The sequence below is a fragment of the Cyclopterus lumpus genome, chromosome 4 (assembly GCF_009769545.1).
Source record: "Cyclopterus lumpus isolate fCycLum1 chromosome 4, fCycLum1.pri, whole genome shotgun sequence".
NCBI lineage: Eukaryota > Metazoa > Chordata > Actinopteri > Perciformes > Cyclopteridae > Cyclopterus > Cyclopterus lumpus.
The window spans coordinates 10,138,583-10,154,121 of record NC_046969.1 but is presented as its reverse complement, the minus strand read 5'-3'; the positions used below and the strand labels follow the sequence as shown (position 1 = coordinate 10,154,121).

The 15,539-nt window shown below is 40.1% G+C and overlaps 2 protein-coding genes across 3 annotated transcripts; one reads left to right on the top strand and one right to left on the bottom strand.

Annotated features, from left to right (window-relative positions):
- Positions 1 to 554: 554 nt before the first annotated feature.
- Positions 555 to 5,138, bottom strand: tm4sf4 (transmembrane 4 L six family member 4). The gene is made up of 5 exons (XM_034531218.1): positions 4,656 to 5,138; positions 3,631 to 3,720; positions 2,309 to 2,457; positions 1,666 to 1,849; positions 555 to 1,151 (listed from the first exon to the last, which is right to left on the bottom strand). Exons 1-5 carry the CDS (start codon positions 4,824 to 4,826, stop codon positions 1,134 to 1,136), a joined length of 612 nt encoding a protein of 203 aa, XP_034387109.1. The 5' UTR covers positions 4,827 to 5,138; the 3' UTR covers positions 555 to 1,133.
- Positions 5,139 to 5,919: 781 nt separating this feature from the next.
- LOC117729585 (glutathione hydrolase-like YwrD proenzyme) lies at positions 5,920 to 15,464 on the top strand. 2 transcript variants are annotated; one of them, XM_034530808.1, is made up of 13 exons: positions 5,920 to 6,107; positions 7,016 to 7,169; positions 7,249 to 7,402; positions 8,256 to 8,462; positions 9,610 to 9,762; positions 9,848 to 9,935; positions 10,102 to 10,273; positions 11,521 to 11,677; positions 11,943 to 12,125; positions 12,467 to 12,551; positions 12,901 to 12,996; positions 13,327 to 13,359; positions 13,966 to 15,464. In XM_034530808.1, exons 1-13 carry the CDS (start codon positions 6,008 to 6,010, stop codon positions 14,109 to 14,111), a joined length of 1,728 nt encoding a protein of 575 aa, XP_034386699.1. In that variant the 5' UTR covers positions 5,920 to 6,007; the 3' UTR covers positions 14,112 to 15,464. The 2 variants fall into 2 exon arrangements, with proteins under 2 accessions (XP_034386699.1, XP_034386700.1); XM_034530809.1 differs by lacking the exon at positions 13,327 to 13,359.
- The last annotated feature ends 75 nt before the right edge of the window (positions 15,465 to 15,539 follow it).

Below are 15,539 nucleotides of genomic sequence, written 5' to 3'. Positions count from 1 at the left end.
ACAAGGCTCTGGATTAACCAGTCAACCTCCATTCCAGCTGTAATGTAGCTTTCTGCAGCTCTTCACAGTGTGTCTGTTCTATGTCAAATGATGTAGAGGTCAAATTGGCTCCAGGTTATGCCCAGTGTGTGGATCTTCGTATTCCAATTAACAGACATACTTAGATGTGTCTGCTATATCATAAATACTCCTAAAACAGAATGGAATTAGATCAGTCATTCACAGATTTACAGAAAGATATACTTTAGTAAAACATCAGACAAGTTAGTGCCTCGGAAGAAAACCTTTCTATGTAAGTCTGTACAAAAGAGAAGTGAAAAAAGCCCAATGACATCCATTCCTACACTGACTATTCAATGTAAACTATTGTTTGCCCTTGGCAGGGACACCTACAAAAAAAACTTCCATAACACATTTGTTGTGATCATGGATAACAACTGTACTGAAGTTTGTTGAAGCAGCATTTTTGGGACAAAAGCATTCAAATAATTGTTTTGCCTCATATCAGGCAGAACTGCAGGTGGATTCAAAGAACTGGACACAGGCATATTTTTGTCAGTAAGATGTAAGATTTTATTGATGCTGTAGTGTAGATACTCATCTCTATGACCTTTTAACCCCTATCAGACTCGTGCTTACAACAACAAAATGCCCAGCAGGGGGCAGTCACGCAACATCTATTTTTCCAAAAGGTTGTTTTCTGACAGGTTGCTGCCTTTGTTTAAATTTGACTTGAAGAAAAACAACAACATTTAAAACAATTGTATCCTGTTTTATGCTTTACATACAACAATAGGAACTTTATTTACTGACTTAGCTAAATGGGCAAAAACTAATAAAAAAATATATAGCAGGAGGAAAATCATTAGGTACAGTAGTGTTGTAAATTAGTTAGCTCCATAAATGCCCATTCAGATTAAATAATGAAAAGAAACTGTCATCAATGTTTGCTAGAGAGTTAATTGTTAACCCTTTAAATTAGAGCTCTGTCATTTCACCAGTGTTGTTATACAATGTAATCAATGAACTCTTATGCAAAAACTTAGAGCTATGGCATGAAGCAAGAAACCACTGTCATCCAGAATAAATACAAGAGGCCGCTGACTGCTGACTCTCACAGCTGGAGGAAGTGCTCAGACGGCTCCATCGCTCTGAAAGACAAACATGATCGACATTTTCATTACTCTCTCACTTAACACCAATACTCAAGCTGTAACCAGCTAAGTAACCCATTGGATCCCAGTCAGCTAACTTCAAATTCAAATTGTATAACTATTTAGGGAAGTGTAGGTAAGGATGTTATTTTTATACTTCCTGTCAAATCCTCACACATCAACACGTCTATTGTTTTATGTTCTTCTTCTTATCCTTTATTTAACCAAGTTAAGGTATAATTTAAATAGGTGTCACAAAGAGAACATGATCTATTATGGTTTATGTGTTTCTTTTATGTCTGTGAGTTTAGAGCGTTTCAATGAGTGAATGGACTGTTGTTACACTTTTACAGAAATAAATAGATAGATAAATAGATCATTAGTAACCACAATAACACTAATAATCATCATAGTAATAACATAAATAATTGTCAATTTCCCTTAAAATGTATCCAATTCTTCTAACAAATTGACTCAACTGAGCCCATCTTATCTCAGACTAGATACTGACCCCCCCACAGCAGTTGCCACACAGACATCCCAGCAGGCCGTTTACCACCTGCACAGCACACAGTGCCATCTGGATCAAACCCATGACCAGCAGCACAGAGAACAGAGAGAGATGCCAGGACACCACGCGGGCCGGCTCCAGACAAGCCGTCGACCAGGCATCTTTGTCAGACAGGGAGAAGTCACTGGAGAGGGAAGGTAAAGAAGAGACGGCATCTTTTCATCTGCAGACGCTTTAAACTTCTGAAGAGCAGATTCATTAGTGATTGAGCTAAACTTTATTCTTTATCTTGAAAATAGTAGTTTGAAAAAGAATCAGTGAATGGATGTTAAAATGCTATTCTTCTTGTTTTCCCTTTTGTACCAACCCACAATCTGTCAAATGAACAGTTTACTTTCTTGCCTTGAGTGAGATGAGAGGATCAATACCACGAAATATCAGCAAAAAAATATTCTTCTAAAAAAAAATAGTCGTAATTATGAAAAGAAACATTTAGAATTTGACAAAAAATATGATTTCATTCTATGCAACTGAAAAATTGGGTTACATTCTTTAATGAAAGAAACCGCATGCAACTATTTTGTGATTATGCAGGTAATTTAAGTTAACAATTTCAATACTTAATTTGAATTGTGTGTCTCACCCATTTAAGAAGGGATAGCCCCATTGCTTGTCTGTGCCGTTAATGTTAACCACACACTCAGGTCCGTGGTTTATGGCCACAGCAGAAATGATCACTGAGTAACCAGCCCCCGCGACACCCACAGCTGCAAACAGTATGGAACTCAGCATCTAGAGAGAGAAAAATAGGTTATTGGGAATTAATACTTTAGAAATCTTGGGTTAAACTTCTGTGACTACATTGAAGTTGTTATCTCAATGTGCAGAGAGCAGGCTGAGGTTCACAAACAGAGCTACTGAGATGTGTCTGTGTGTGTGAGTGAGTGTGTGTGGGGTGATTGCTGATTCATTCCTGGACCCCACATATGCTCCCAGATTCCTGAAGTTTCGATCAATATGTGTGTGTGAACTGCAACAATAGCAGCTATGTCTGATAAAGTCATGTGAAACTCCCATCAGAGGAATTTCTTCAAAATCTAATCAATTTGGGTGTGAATGTGTGTTTTGGCATTTATTGCAATGTAAATCATGGAGGGTATGTACATAGTGTCATTGTGTTTATTTTTACAAATGATTAAACCGTACAGTTGACAGGTGACATACAGTAGATCCACTGGTAGTGGTTCAAAGTGGTTCAAATTAAATAAACACCCTGCAAGCCTTAATGCCCTTTTCTCTCTCTTTAATGTATACATTTTTTGCTGGGCCATTCATAAGGTTCATATGTTCCTTTGTACCTATTCCTACCAAAAGTAAAATAAAAAGGCACATAGAATCTATAAGTTGTGTTTGTGTTTGGCACAACTTACTGAGTCCTCTTGTGGCGAGCACAGCTCAGAATATAACTTGTGTAATTTATACGTCATTCTCTGGTTGACTGTATCGGATTGTGGCCACTACACTACAGGCCGGTTTAATAGACCTTTTCCACTGAGGACATTTTGACATGAGCCAGTAAAGCAGAAGTGTAAAATGATAAAGTTAACGACGCCTGAATTCCACTCAGCTGCTTCAGTTTCAGCGTTGTGGTGCACGGCAACAATTGCAGTTGTTAAGCTGTGAGGCTAACTTCTTTAAATTTATGTTTTATGGACCTCTATGTAAATATAAGTGTGTGTGTATGTGTGTGAATGTGTGTCTATGAATGTGTGTGTGTGTGTGTGTTTGAATTTGTGCCTGTGAATGTGTGTGTGTGTGTGTGTGTGTGTGTGTGTGTGTGTGTGTGTAGTTTGCAATCCATTTTATTCTTCTAGTCTAATTTGGATCCTCGCATAACTTTGACAAGCCTGAGCTGTGAATAATAATTTCATTATGGTGAGAAGTTTAACTGAAATATCTCCTCACTGCAAATCTTCGACCACAGCTTTCGTTGCCACAGCAACCGCAGCAGTCATTGTTCTTCAGACCCAGGAAAACCAGAGCCGGGAAGATCATCTGTTGTCCAAACACACGCACACACGCACGCACACACACACACGCGCACACACGCGCACACACACACACACACACACACACACACACACACACACACACACACACACACACACACACACACACACACACACACACAGAGATATAACACAGTCAAGACCATTGTCCACTATAATCATTAAGTTATGAAGTGTTTAATAACTAGTTCCTAAACTTGCCATTCATTAACTCTGCACCAATTTTCACCAGGATTGATGCCATCAGGATCATTTGAAAGGTTCTAAAATCACAGGTTGTGGTTTTAAACTGGTTCATAAAATCTTTACAAATATTTTTAATGATAATATTCTGTTGTTTTTCAAACATACACCTGTATGTGTGGGCCTACATTTTAGAGCTGAATGAGTCTGTTAATTAATTAGTTTTTCACAGGGACAAACATGGCAAATATTCTTCAATTCCATTCTTAAATGTTAGGATTTTCCTTTTTTCCTATCTTTATTTATTACATGAGCAATCTGAATATCTTTAAGTTCAGGACTGCTGATCAGGCAAAACAAGCAATCAAAATCACCTTTGGATCTAGAATATTAAACAATATTTAGTTCTGCTAATTTATTACATTTTATAGATAACAAAAATGAATTGATTACTGAATGGAAATAAATATATTTCTTTATAAATACAATTTTTGTTGTGTTATTTATAATCTACTGTGTTCATGAGTCGACACAGACACACAGATAACATCGGGATGACACAATGTATTACGTGCTAAAGTTGCAATTTATTTAAGCATTTAAAACATTTTCAAAGACATCAGGAGAATTCAGAAAAATTGTTTTCAGTTCGGACAAAATGCATGCTGGTATTTCACAGTGTGCGTTCTCAATCCTGTATTGTATTGGCTATTACTGTCAGTGTTTGAACGTACTCACCAACACTCCAGATCCCAGAATGCCTCCACAGTACCAGACTAGGTCTGTGATGTGTTCACTCTCCACAGATATCCCGCCGGGGAAGAAGAGCAGGATGTTACACAGCACACACAGAATCGACAGAGGCATCAGACTGATCCCCAGACACTTGGCAAAGCCGCCTGAACACATTTTGACACTGATGCTTCAACCTCTCCAAGTAACAACTCTGAAAGCGTCTCAAAACCCCACTAATGGTCTATATAATCTGACAAAGCACGGAAGTCTTGTTTATAAAATGAAAATAATAAAACCGCTGCTTTCCAACACCAAGTTCTCCTTACACCTCTAAAGCGTGGTTGTTTCTTCAAAAGGCTCTGTCCGCCTGACTGAATCTTCTGAGTGAACCTGTCTGCCTCGCCTGTCCTGTTGCTTATTAGGTTAAAGCTATATTTGAGCCTTTATAGCCCACATCCTCCTCACTGCTTCACCTTTATAGCAGTCGCCTGTAATATGGCAGGACCACACACACACACACACACACACACACACACACACACACACACACACACACACACACACACATGTACAAACACACATGCACACGCTTGTGACTGCATGCAAACACACACACATTAATGTGGGATGACCCCTGTGTGCACACGGACACACCGCTGAAGACACAGTGGTTAATGTTCTACTTTGTGTTTTGCGCTCATGGAGACAGAAGAGGAAGAGACAGTTGGTCGATACAGCAGAGGCCTCATGGCGGATCTGCACAACTGTTTAGTGAGTAACAGACTTCTTCATTTGGACTGTCTCATCTGTAAAGTTCTATAATGACACCATCATTTATCATAATGTTTCATCAAGTCTTACAGTGTGTTATAAATCTAAGGGTGAAACATTATAAAACTGGGATAATCAGGTAATAGTTTCACCTGTGCATCCAATAAACTTGAATTAACATTGATTACAAATAATGCCATCGTAAAATGATTGATTTTCAGAGTTTTATAAATGTAGTTGCTATTTGTGCAGTGAAAAGACAAACAACAAATGTTTTACAGGCAAATATACCAAATATAACCTCTAACGGTTCTAATTAGATGGTTATTCCATCGTGATCCCTCTTGAATTATTTATGGCCTCAAGATAAAATGTGAACATCAGTTAAGAACAGAATAAAACAGGCTGACGGCCTCAGCGACCGTCCACCGCTCAGCATCCATCGATGTCATCTGTCATCGTTTCTCTGCTACCGTCCTTTTGTCCCAGTTGAGTCAAACTCAATCGATACCCGAGTGACCGATTAGAAATCCTCCCGGTGTTTCGCCTGGTTTCTGCCGACAGTCGCCGGTAGTTAAAGCGGGATGGACACCAACTTGTCGTTCTCCTCTCGTCGGTCCCCCGTGGTGTGTTTACACGGCTGTGTGGCATCCAGCCAGCCGCTGGCTACCGGTGTAGGACTCGGTAAGTGGGAACAATGTGGACGAAGAAGTTAGCCATCAAAGTGACACTCTCCTCAATACGTTTCACATTTTTCTGTTTGTCCACATACGAATTAATAAAACCAGTAAGGAAACTAAGAACAAATAACATGTTGACTTACAATTAGAAAACAACAATAATTAGCTACAACACTGTTTGTACAACAAGTGCCTCGAATAGCTGGAGGACCAGAAACACTGAACATTAAAAGTAGATTATTCTGGGTTTAACCTCACTTTTCATTCAGACCCCAATCTGTATGTGACATAGCAACGTTAGTTCATATGTATTGAACCAAAGTCCAATACCAATTATGTTTATGATTAATTGAGTCAATGTTTTATCTGTAAAATATAAGAGAATATGGGAACTGAACCATCTCTGTGAGGACATTTTGCTGATTTTTGTCCAACCAATTGTCAAAAAAAATTGCCCAAATTGCCCAAACCTATTCAGTTGACCATCAAATAAGAGGAATTAAAGCAGCACGTTCTCATACTCGAGAGCCTAGAACTGAAGAACGTTTTGGCAATTTAGCTTCATGATCATTTCACCTCTTGACAATACTACACATCTCCTATTACTGTCAACCACTGGTCCATGTTTATGTTTATCTCTGAGATTTTAGATGCCAATGGAGAAGAAGGGAATTGTATTTGTACTTCTCACAAAGTTGACATGGTACGTGGGACATTTGAAGTCGAGGGTCTTAGAGTTGAATAACTCAACAACTTTTAAAATAAAAGGAGAAAACAGGAGAAATTGAGAAGATTGTAATAAGCTCTTTTGGTCCCCAAGGTGGTAGTACATTTACCTGAAACATACACCGATAAGGACCTTTCAGGGTCTCGGGTTATATTATTCACACATGGACGTGCGTTTGTGTCCAGATGTCTTGAAGCGTGGCGGTAATGCAGCAGATGCTGCGGTTGCCATAGCAGCAGCGCTGGCGGTAACCGAGCCGTGCAGCACCGGTCCTGGTGGAGACGCCTTCTGCTTGTTCTACAACGGAAACACTGGAGAGATCAGAGGAATCAACGGCAGGTGGAAACTCTTCTTTCGCTGATCCTGTTGTCTTCATAACACAACATTGTTAACTGAGCCTCTCTCTCTGTGTCCTTAGCGGTCGTTCGCCCATCGCTCAGACCCTGGACTTCCTGGAAGGACGTGGTTACACTGCGGAGGCACCTCCCTCACCTGCTGATGCCTTGAATGTCACAGTACCTGGGGCCCCTGCATGTTGGTGCGATACCGTACAGCTGTTTGGTAGTCACAAGGTTTGGTGTGTGTGTGTGTGTGTCCATCTGTGGAAAACTGTGTGTGCTGTGTTTTATGCAACAACCTGGTAGCCAAAAGCCCATCTAACATAATCATTCACATGACATAAACAACCTAAATCTAAACACTGTGACAGGAGACACATTGGCACACCACCAACACAAAAACACACTTGGAAGTATGACTTTTAACTCTTGTGTCAAGGAGTGGACCAACTGGCTGTATGGATATTTCCTTTTTTGGTCAAAAAAGGAGGCTTTTAAAGTGGGGCTTAAGGAGAAAACAAGATGAATGTTAGATAATATCAGTGCAGCTATAATTGTAATTTGATTTTATAATTTGAATTGGCAGTCTCAAAATTACACAGTTTCTTTTCTGAGTCACCAACATTTGACATTTATTGATGGGAAAATCAGCAAGAACAGTTTTGCCACAACAACTGGCATCTGCAATCTGAATACAGCTTTGAATTGGAGGTATCACTTTTAGATACTCTCACTTCTATCACAACAGCATCACATAGATAAAGGAACGAGATACACGCCACAAGTTCACAACTGTTTGTTTTATGCTGTCAGAATGTGTCTTAGGAAATTTCATAAATTATTAATGGGAGTGGAAGCGAGTATTGTTAATATTAAGGACATCTTGGGACATCAGAAAAATAAATCACACCTCATCACAAAGTAACCCTGAAGGATCTTCTCATTTGCACAGACTGAAAACCCTCAGAGGAAATTACGATCCAGTTTGTCTCCAAATATTTCTTCTCAAAACAATGACTCACACTTCCTGCTCAGCAAGGTTTCCTGTGAGGTAATAAGCGTGTGCTTCCTCTCCCTGTTTCCTTAGCTGTCCTTGCGGGAGGTTCTGAGTGGGGCAGTGGAGCTTGCAGAGGTGGGATTTCCTGTTGCAGAGGTAACGGCTCACCACTGGGCAAAATGGGTGGCTACTCTGAGAGATGATGGGAAGGAACTGGGCGGAGACCTGCTGATCGATGGTCATGCCCCCAAAAGTGGACAAGTATTCAGAAACCCTACCCTGGCCCAGACCCTGAAGGTAAATCATTGAAAATAAAACACACAAACACACAACACATGTTAATAGGTCATGTGACAAGGGCTGGGATCTTCTTTTTCTGAACTCTGGTTATTTAGAACAGAAGGAAACAGAACAACATAGAACCCCGGAGAACCCAGAGGCAGCCTGGATAATTAACTCTGAAACCATTCGCGTGTTGGACTCATTATGGATGGGAAACAAGGTTTATGGAGGGAGGAATACAAGGGTGGGCAAAATGGAGGATGGAGGGAGCTTGTACACCTGGCCATCAACGTAATCTATAACTCAATGCATTTTAATATTGTTTCAAGCACATCTTAGTTAAAGTTTACTAAAATGTTTTCATGGTGGAAAAAGTAGAAAGCAAGGCGTCTGTATGTACTTTGCACTGTTAGCTGCTTATATCTGTGACAAACAAATGACTGGAATGGCTTTTATGCTGGTTTAAAACGTTTCTATAGAAGCTTTGACACATTTTTTCCACTATTAAAAAACGTAGGCTCCGCTGTTAACATGAATTGAAATTGACCATAGCCAACATTTAAGAACTGAAATATCTCAATAACTGTTGGATGGATCGCTATAAACTATTTGCAGAGAAATCCATGGCCCCCAGAGAACGAGTCCCCTAACTTGTTCATCTAGTCAGTGACTGGTGGTGGTGTGTCAAGCATGCACTGGTCAATGCTCTTCTGTATTAAAACATGAAACAGTCAGTCAATCAGTCGGTCATTCAATAATGCAGGAACACTGCCAAATACGCCCATAATAACTCTCTACACACACACACACACGCACACACACACAGTCATGTTCCTGAGGCAGTCAAAACAATAGCAGTGACCTCAGCCTCATTGATGGATGGTTTCCATGGCATCATAACGGGGATTCCTCAGCGATGACGGTGTGCGTTACTTATTTTTCCGAGTGAAAAATCACTCATTTGCTAACATTGATTGGACCTGTAAATACTCACAATAGTGGACACGTCACCCACATCTCTCCCAAACTCAAGACTTGTGTTGCCTTTCATGATATTTGAATGGTTGGTTTTTGCACTGCGGTTTTAAAACATGTAGATGGTCCGGCAGAATATGCTGATTGATTGAACAGTTGATTGATTGGTGGACTGATGTATCGACAGGAGCTGGGTGAGCGTGGCAAACCGGCTTTCTACCAGGGCAGAGTGGCCCAAGCGATCGTCAATATCATCAACCACAATGGAGGAGTCATGACCCTGGATGATCTCCGTGGCCACGACAGTGAGGTCATCACCCCCATCAGCACAGAATACAAGGTGAGGTCAGCGAGCAGAGACGCCTATTCTGTCCCTGTTTTTGAAAACGTGGTCAGCGGAGGGAATGACTCCATTGTGTGTTCAGGGTGTGCGTCTGTGGGAGCCGCCTCCTAACAGTCAGGGGTTGACTGCTCTACTGCTGCTCAACATCCTGGAGAACTTCCCTCTCAAAGGTATTCACTGGCATCCTGATGCAACTTGCCAGCAGAGATGCATGAGGATACGAGAGAATTTCAGATATGGATATTAATCTGGCAATGCAGCTATATGTTTAGTGACAGTCCAAAAAACAGATTTGCACTAATCTGAGTGTGTGTGTGTGTGTTTGTTTGTGTGTAGCTACACGCCATAACAGCTCTGACTACATCCATGTACTGGCGGAGGCAGTGCGCTTGGCACTAACAGACGCTCTGCGTTACCTGGGTGACCCAGATCATGTGACCATCCCTCTGAAAACCTTACTGGACAAGAGCTACAGCCACCAGCGAGCGCAGTGCATCTGCATGGACAGGTGTGTGTTTCTGTGTGTGTCTGTTAGTACCAGTATGTACCTGTCGTCGTACTCTGTTGACTTTAGATTGGACTGTAGACTTTTACTTCTCCCCCCGACCTTAATGTCAATCCCTTCATGCCTCGGCCCTTCTTCTCCTTCGACACTGTTCTGTCTCCTGTTTGTGTGCATGTTTTGCAACAATATGTATTTACTGGTTAGTCCTGTAGACTTTGACCTTAAGCCTTTTATCAGTTCTAAAACAAACGTACTGGTAATATTCTCTTAACGTTCTCTTAACATGCGCACACTGACTTCTCATGTCATACCTGAGGTGTACCAACTTCTGTCCCTTATGGGCCTTTTCCATATACATGCGCTGACTGGGTTTGTCTCTGTGCTTTCCACTTAAAGGTGTGTCTCTAATTAATGAAGTGCTTGTCTTGAGTCGTGAGTCCATTTATGCTCATAGATGTACATATGAGTCGCCATATATGGTCGTAACACATAACGCATTAGACTGCATGCAGAGGCCTGCCTCCCGCACATAGAACCCTCACACTTTATTTATTTTCAACAAAACTCAACCTTCATGATTCAACCAACCCTAAATTTAACGTAAATCTGTCTCTAATTAATTCAAACACTCAGAAAAGCACTGTCTTCAAAGTCATTATGTTCACATAATAAACCAGGTAACTGGGAACAATCAAGTGAAAGCAGAAATTATAGATCATGTTTACATGCGCTGCAATAACCTGGTTACATGCACACAGCAATCAGACTTCTCAGCCGACACCCTACAATATATTTGAACCACGGCTTTCATATGTTTTTTTCTTTCTCTGATAACAACATTAGGACTGTGAGAGCACAGGCAGTGAGAAAGCACACAATTATAAAGATGTTCTACGTGATAGCCGGTGCAAGGTTGACACTTGGGGCCTTGTAATTCTACCTTTATTTCCCTATTAAATATATTTGATACAAATAACATAGTTATATTCATTGTGACAATAAAGTGGCATTAACTAGTTTTCACTTTGTCTTATTATTTATCTTTCAATGCATTTTTCTTTTGCTGTACAAATATGGTAAGCAATTGAAAACACTAAAAGAAAAATAGAGGAAAATCCATTTATTCCCACGAGAGTTGTGTGGATTATAAAATTGATATCACCCTCATGTATCTCATGCTAAAACATGTTGCTGGTGCCAGCAGATGAAAACAGTAACAACCACAATGGCTTCTGTGTGTTTATCTGTAGGGCCATGGAAGAAGTGGAGCCTGGCCTGACAGCAGGAAGTGACACAGTCTATTTCTGTGTGATTGACAGTCAGGGCAACGCCTGTTCATTTGTCAACAGCATCTATATGGGCTTTGGAAGTGGGCTGGTCCCTAAGGATTGTGGATTCTCACTGCAGGTCTGACGGGTCAGAAAGAGGCTATAACATTGTGTGTAACACTGAGTGGCAACATCAGTGGATTTGATGAACAGGAATGAAAAAAATCATGGGCCATGGGCCATGAAAACATATTGCTCTAGTAATATGGAATAAACTTAATTTCCATAGAACGTATCCACTGTGAAAATATAATTCCCAGTTTGCTTGCATGCTAAAACAGTAAAAGGTTTTAGCAAAAGTTGATTTCTGTGTTTTCATGAAATCCTTTTTTTCCTGCTTCTAGAATCGCGGCGCCAACTTTTGTCTGCGTCGTAACCACGTTAACTGTGTTGCTGGGGGGAAGCGTCCATTTCACACCATAATACCTGCACTTCTCACCGACTCTGCAACCGCATCCCAAAAACCACGACTCCTTGCTGCACTGGGGCTGATGGGGGCATTGATGCAACCACAAGGACACGTCCAGGTACGCTGTGACCCACAATAGACTGAGGTGGAGAATTAATTGCAGAACATTAGCTGTGAGATAAAGAATAAGTTATTATTCATTTGTCTCTCCATTCTTTGTGAACACTATCTTTTAATTTGTCTAAATGCAAATAAGTTTAATTTGGTTATTTAATAGTCAGACTAGATCAGGCATTGGAGAAATCAAAATTGGAAACACAAACCTTTGTGTGCACCAGGCTAGGGGGACTTCATTAGATTGGTTTTAAGTGACTTGAACACACCTCACTTTATCTATGGTCCAGTCTTCTGAAATGAATGTGTTAATGAGTTTATAACTGACGTTGCTCTTGTGTTTAGGTGTTGTTGAACATGTTGGAGTTTGGGATGAATCCTCAACAAGCTCTGGACGCACCACGAGTCTATGTACAGTATGACCACAAAGGTATGCCCTCTCAAAACACACTCAATCACACACGCAGACTCTGTATAGTCACATATAGAGGACAGTGTGTTAGTATAAACGTCATTTTATTATCAAGTACAGGACAACAGCTCTTTCTAACTACACATTCAGATGTCTGGCTTTCTAATCCTGGGATTAAATACCAATGTTCATGTTTTATAAGCCATGACGTGGGTGGTATTGTTTGTACTGATGGATGACATTGTAAACTGTAACTTAATTTGAGATGAGATTGATGGGAATTTTGTGAAAGAAAACAGTGTGTCCCATGCAAGTAAAGCACTTTTTTGAATGATGATCATATTTGGGTTAAACATTCTGTGTCCAGCTGCTCAGTGGTCGGTTCATTTGGAGGAAGGGGTCGGCCAAGAGGTAGCCGAGGAGCTGAGAAGGCGGGGCCACAAAGTCAGCTGGCCAATCACAGGTACCTTTTTTTTTTAATCTTACACAATTACTGTTGGTATTGGCTGCATGGTATTTTGTATTTATTTTTACATGCTAAGTATGTTATGCTTACAGAAAGTAGACCAGTTTCTCATTCATTCAGCATTAAACACAGAAAACAAAAACAAGGGGAAAAGGCCACTGTGCTGTGGTGCAAGATGCTAATGAAACTGTTATTTGTAAGAGTTTGCACTCAAGTCAAGTATTTCTTTTTCGTTTGCCTCATTGATGCATATTTTATGAGAAATAGGTGCTAGATGTAGCAAAAGTGAATGCGTTTCATTAATTGTCATATCGATTTAACGGCTAGAAACGAGACCGTGGCTGAAACAACTGGTTCTGGGTGAGTTAGCTGCTGCTGTCTGGCTCTCTGAGTGTGAACATGTTTTATGCGACACTACCATCAGCCCTTCAGTCCCTCATCATCCGCTTTGATTTGTGTTACCTTTGTTCGTTCTGGAAGACCAGCACCCACTTGATGGTTGGGTCATTTGTCTCATCATCTGTGATGCAGTAAAGCCCCACACGCCAATCCTCTTCGCCATTTAGTCGATTTAAATGCTGCAATAAGGTTTAGACTTTCCTTGTTGCACCTTTAATGACAGTAACTGTAGAATGCTTAATTATTTAAATTAATTTGAGTTTATTCATGTTATTTAAAGGTTTCAGTAATAGTTTGGGAGAACAGGTTAATTGTATTTATATTTTCAAACTAAACAGTGAAACCATTGTATTAATTTTTACAGATGTTTGACTTGTGTGTGGACTAAAGATGTATGTGTCATATTTTGTTTAGTTTAACTGCTCGTCATTTGAGATAAAAAAAAAAAAAAAAAATAGTTACAGCCTTAACTGCCTTAGCATGTGAATGAGAGATGGTATATTTTGGTTTGCAGTGCATAATAGTGATACAATATGAGACAGTTTGTCTTTTTGCTCAAACACACAGGCCACATGAGGTCTCAGTTTGGGCGGGGACAGATCATCACAGTGGGGGATTGGTGGAACCCATCTGTCAATCAAGCTGATAATTCATCCAGGGTGCTGTGGGCGGGATCAGACCCCAGAGCAGATGGATGTGCTCAGGGATACTAGACATACGTGACCTCCTCTCTTCTTGCCTGTCGATTTATATTCAAATAAATTGATCACAAACTAAATTCCTACACATGAACTGTAGAAAAGAGGTTGTCTTTTTGCTTTTTAATTAACCAATTGTATTACCACATAATAACAGTTGTAGCGCGTAACACATTAGCCCTTTATAGAGTGTATTTTTCATCATATGTCTCTCCACAAGAGACTTGAGTTCAAGCCACATTTATAAGCTCGTACACTGTTCTGTTTACTCTTAAATGAAGAACAACCAACCGTAAAATAAATCTTTGACATTACATAGAAAGATGCCTTTCCTCAACCCTGTCTTTTGCTTGACATAATTATCTGTTTCAATGTCATTACTTAGATGCTGCTGGTGTAGAAGCAATAATTACATGTAGAACGCTCCCAAATTCAGTTTAGATAATGTAATTATGTGATGTGAATCAAGTCAATCAATGTTTCTCCATTCAGATTTGTTTTGCATCGTTCCTTTTGTTCCTACACCTTAAAGTGAAATACATGTATCTGTATTTCAATTGATCTGTGAAATATGATGGATCTTTTCATTGTTGATCTCCTTACAGCTACCAACTGCACTTGGTACCCAACGTTTACTCATGTAAAGATCCGCGTGTTCTTCCACCCGAACACCCTCTGCTTCACATAATCTGTCTTAATTAACTTGAAGCAGCTCGTTAGAGCAGGTGGTTAGTGGCCAGCGACAGCTTTCAGCACACTTTATCTGGATGTTTTGCATTCCAGCTGGTTTATAAAGTAGCTCACAACATGGGCCCCTAAAACACTCAAAGTACACAACATGTTGGGCCTGTGACACACTCCTAGTGCACATACGCAGTGGCTTTCTGACACAGCGATATTAAGAGTCGTGCTGTGCCGTATCGCCCTACATAGACCTGCTGAACCGTTTTTTATCATTCTTACCTAGAAAAAGGCCGGCTTGCCTCTGGGCATTATCATGAATATGGGAACAGTGACACCTATAAGACATTTTGGATTGGACATGTAAAAGTCATCTATAATTTTGCTGTCATGGGAAAACCTCAACCTTCCCCCTTTTTAATGTGTCATCGTCTATAGTGCTTTAAAATAAATGTAGGGGATTGAGAACAAATATCTTGAATATTTTGTCCTATATCCTTTTATCTATATTTAATACATTTGAAAATAGGTTGTCATCAGGGTTTGTCTTTAGCTTTTAGTAACTAATACTTTTATGTACATTGTGCTGCTAATACTTGCTGTACTCTGTACTTCCAGTAACAATTTGAATTCAGGACTTTCAATTGTAATATAAGTAACACAATAAAGTTTAACAATCTTTTTTCATATCACGACTATCATTTGATCTTGGGACAGTTGGATGAAACAAGCACATTCACCTGTGGCTTTGAGAAGTTGTAA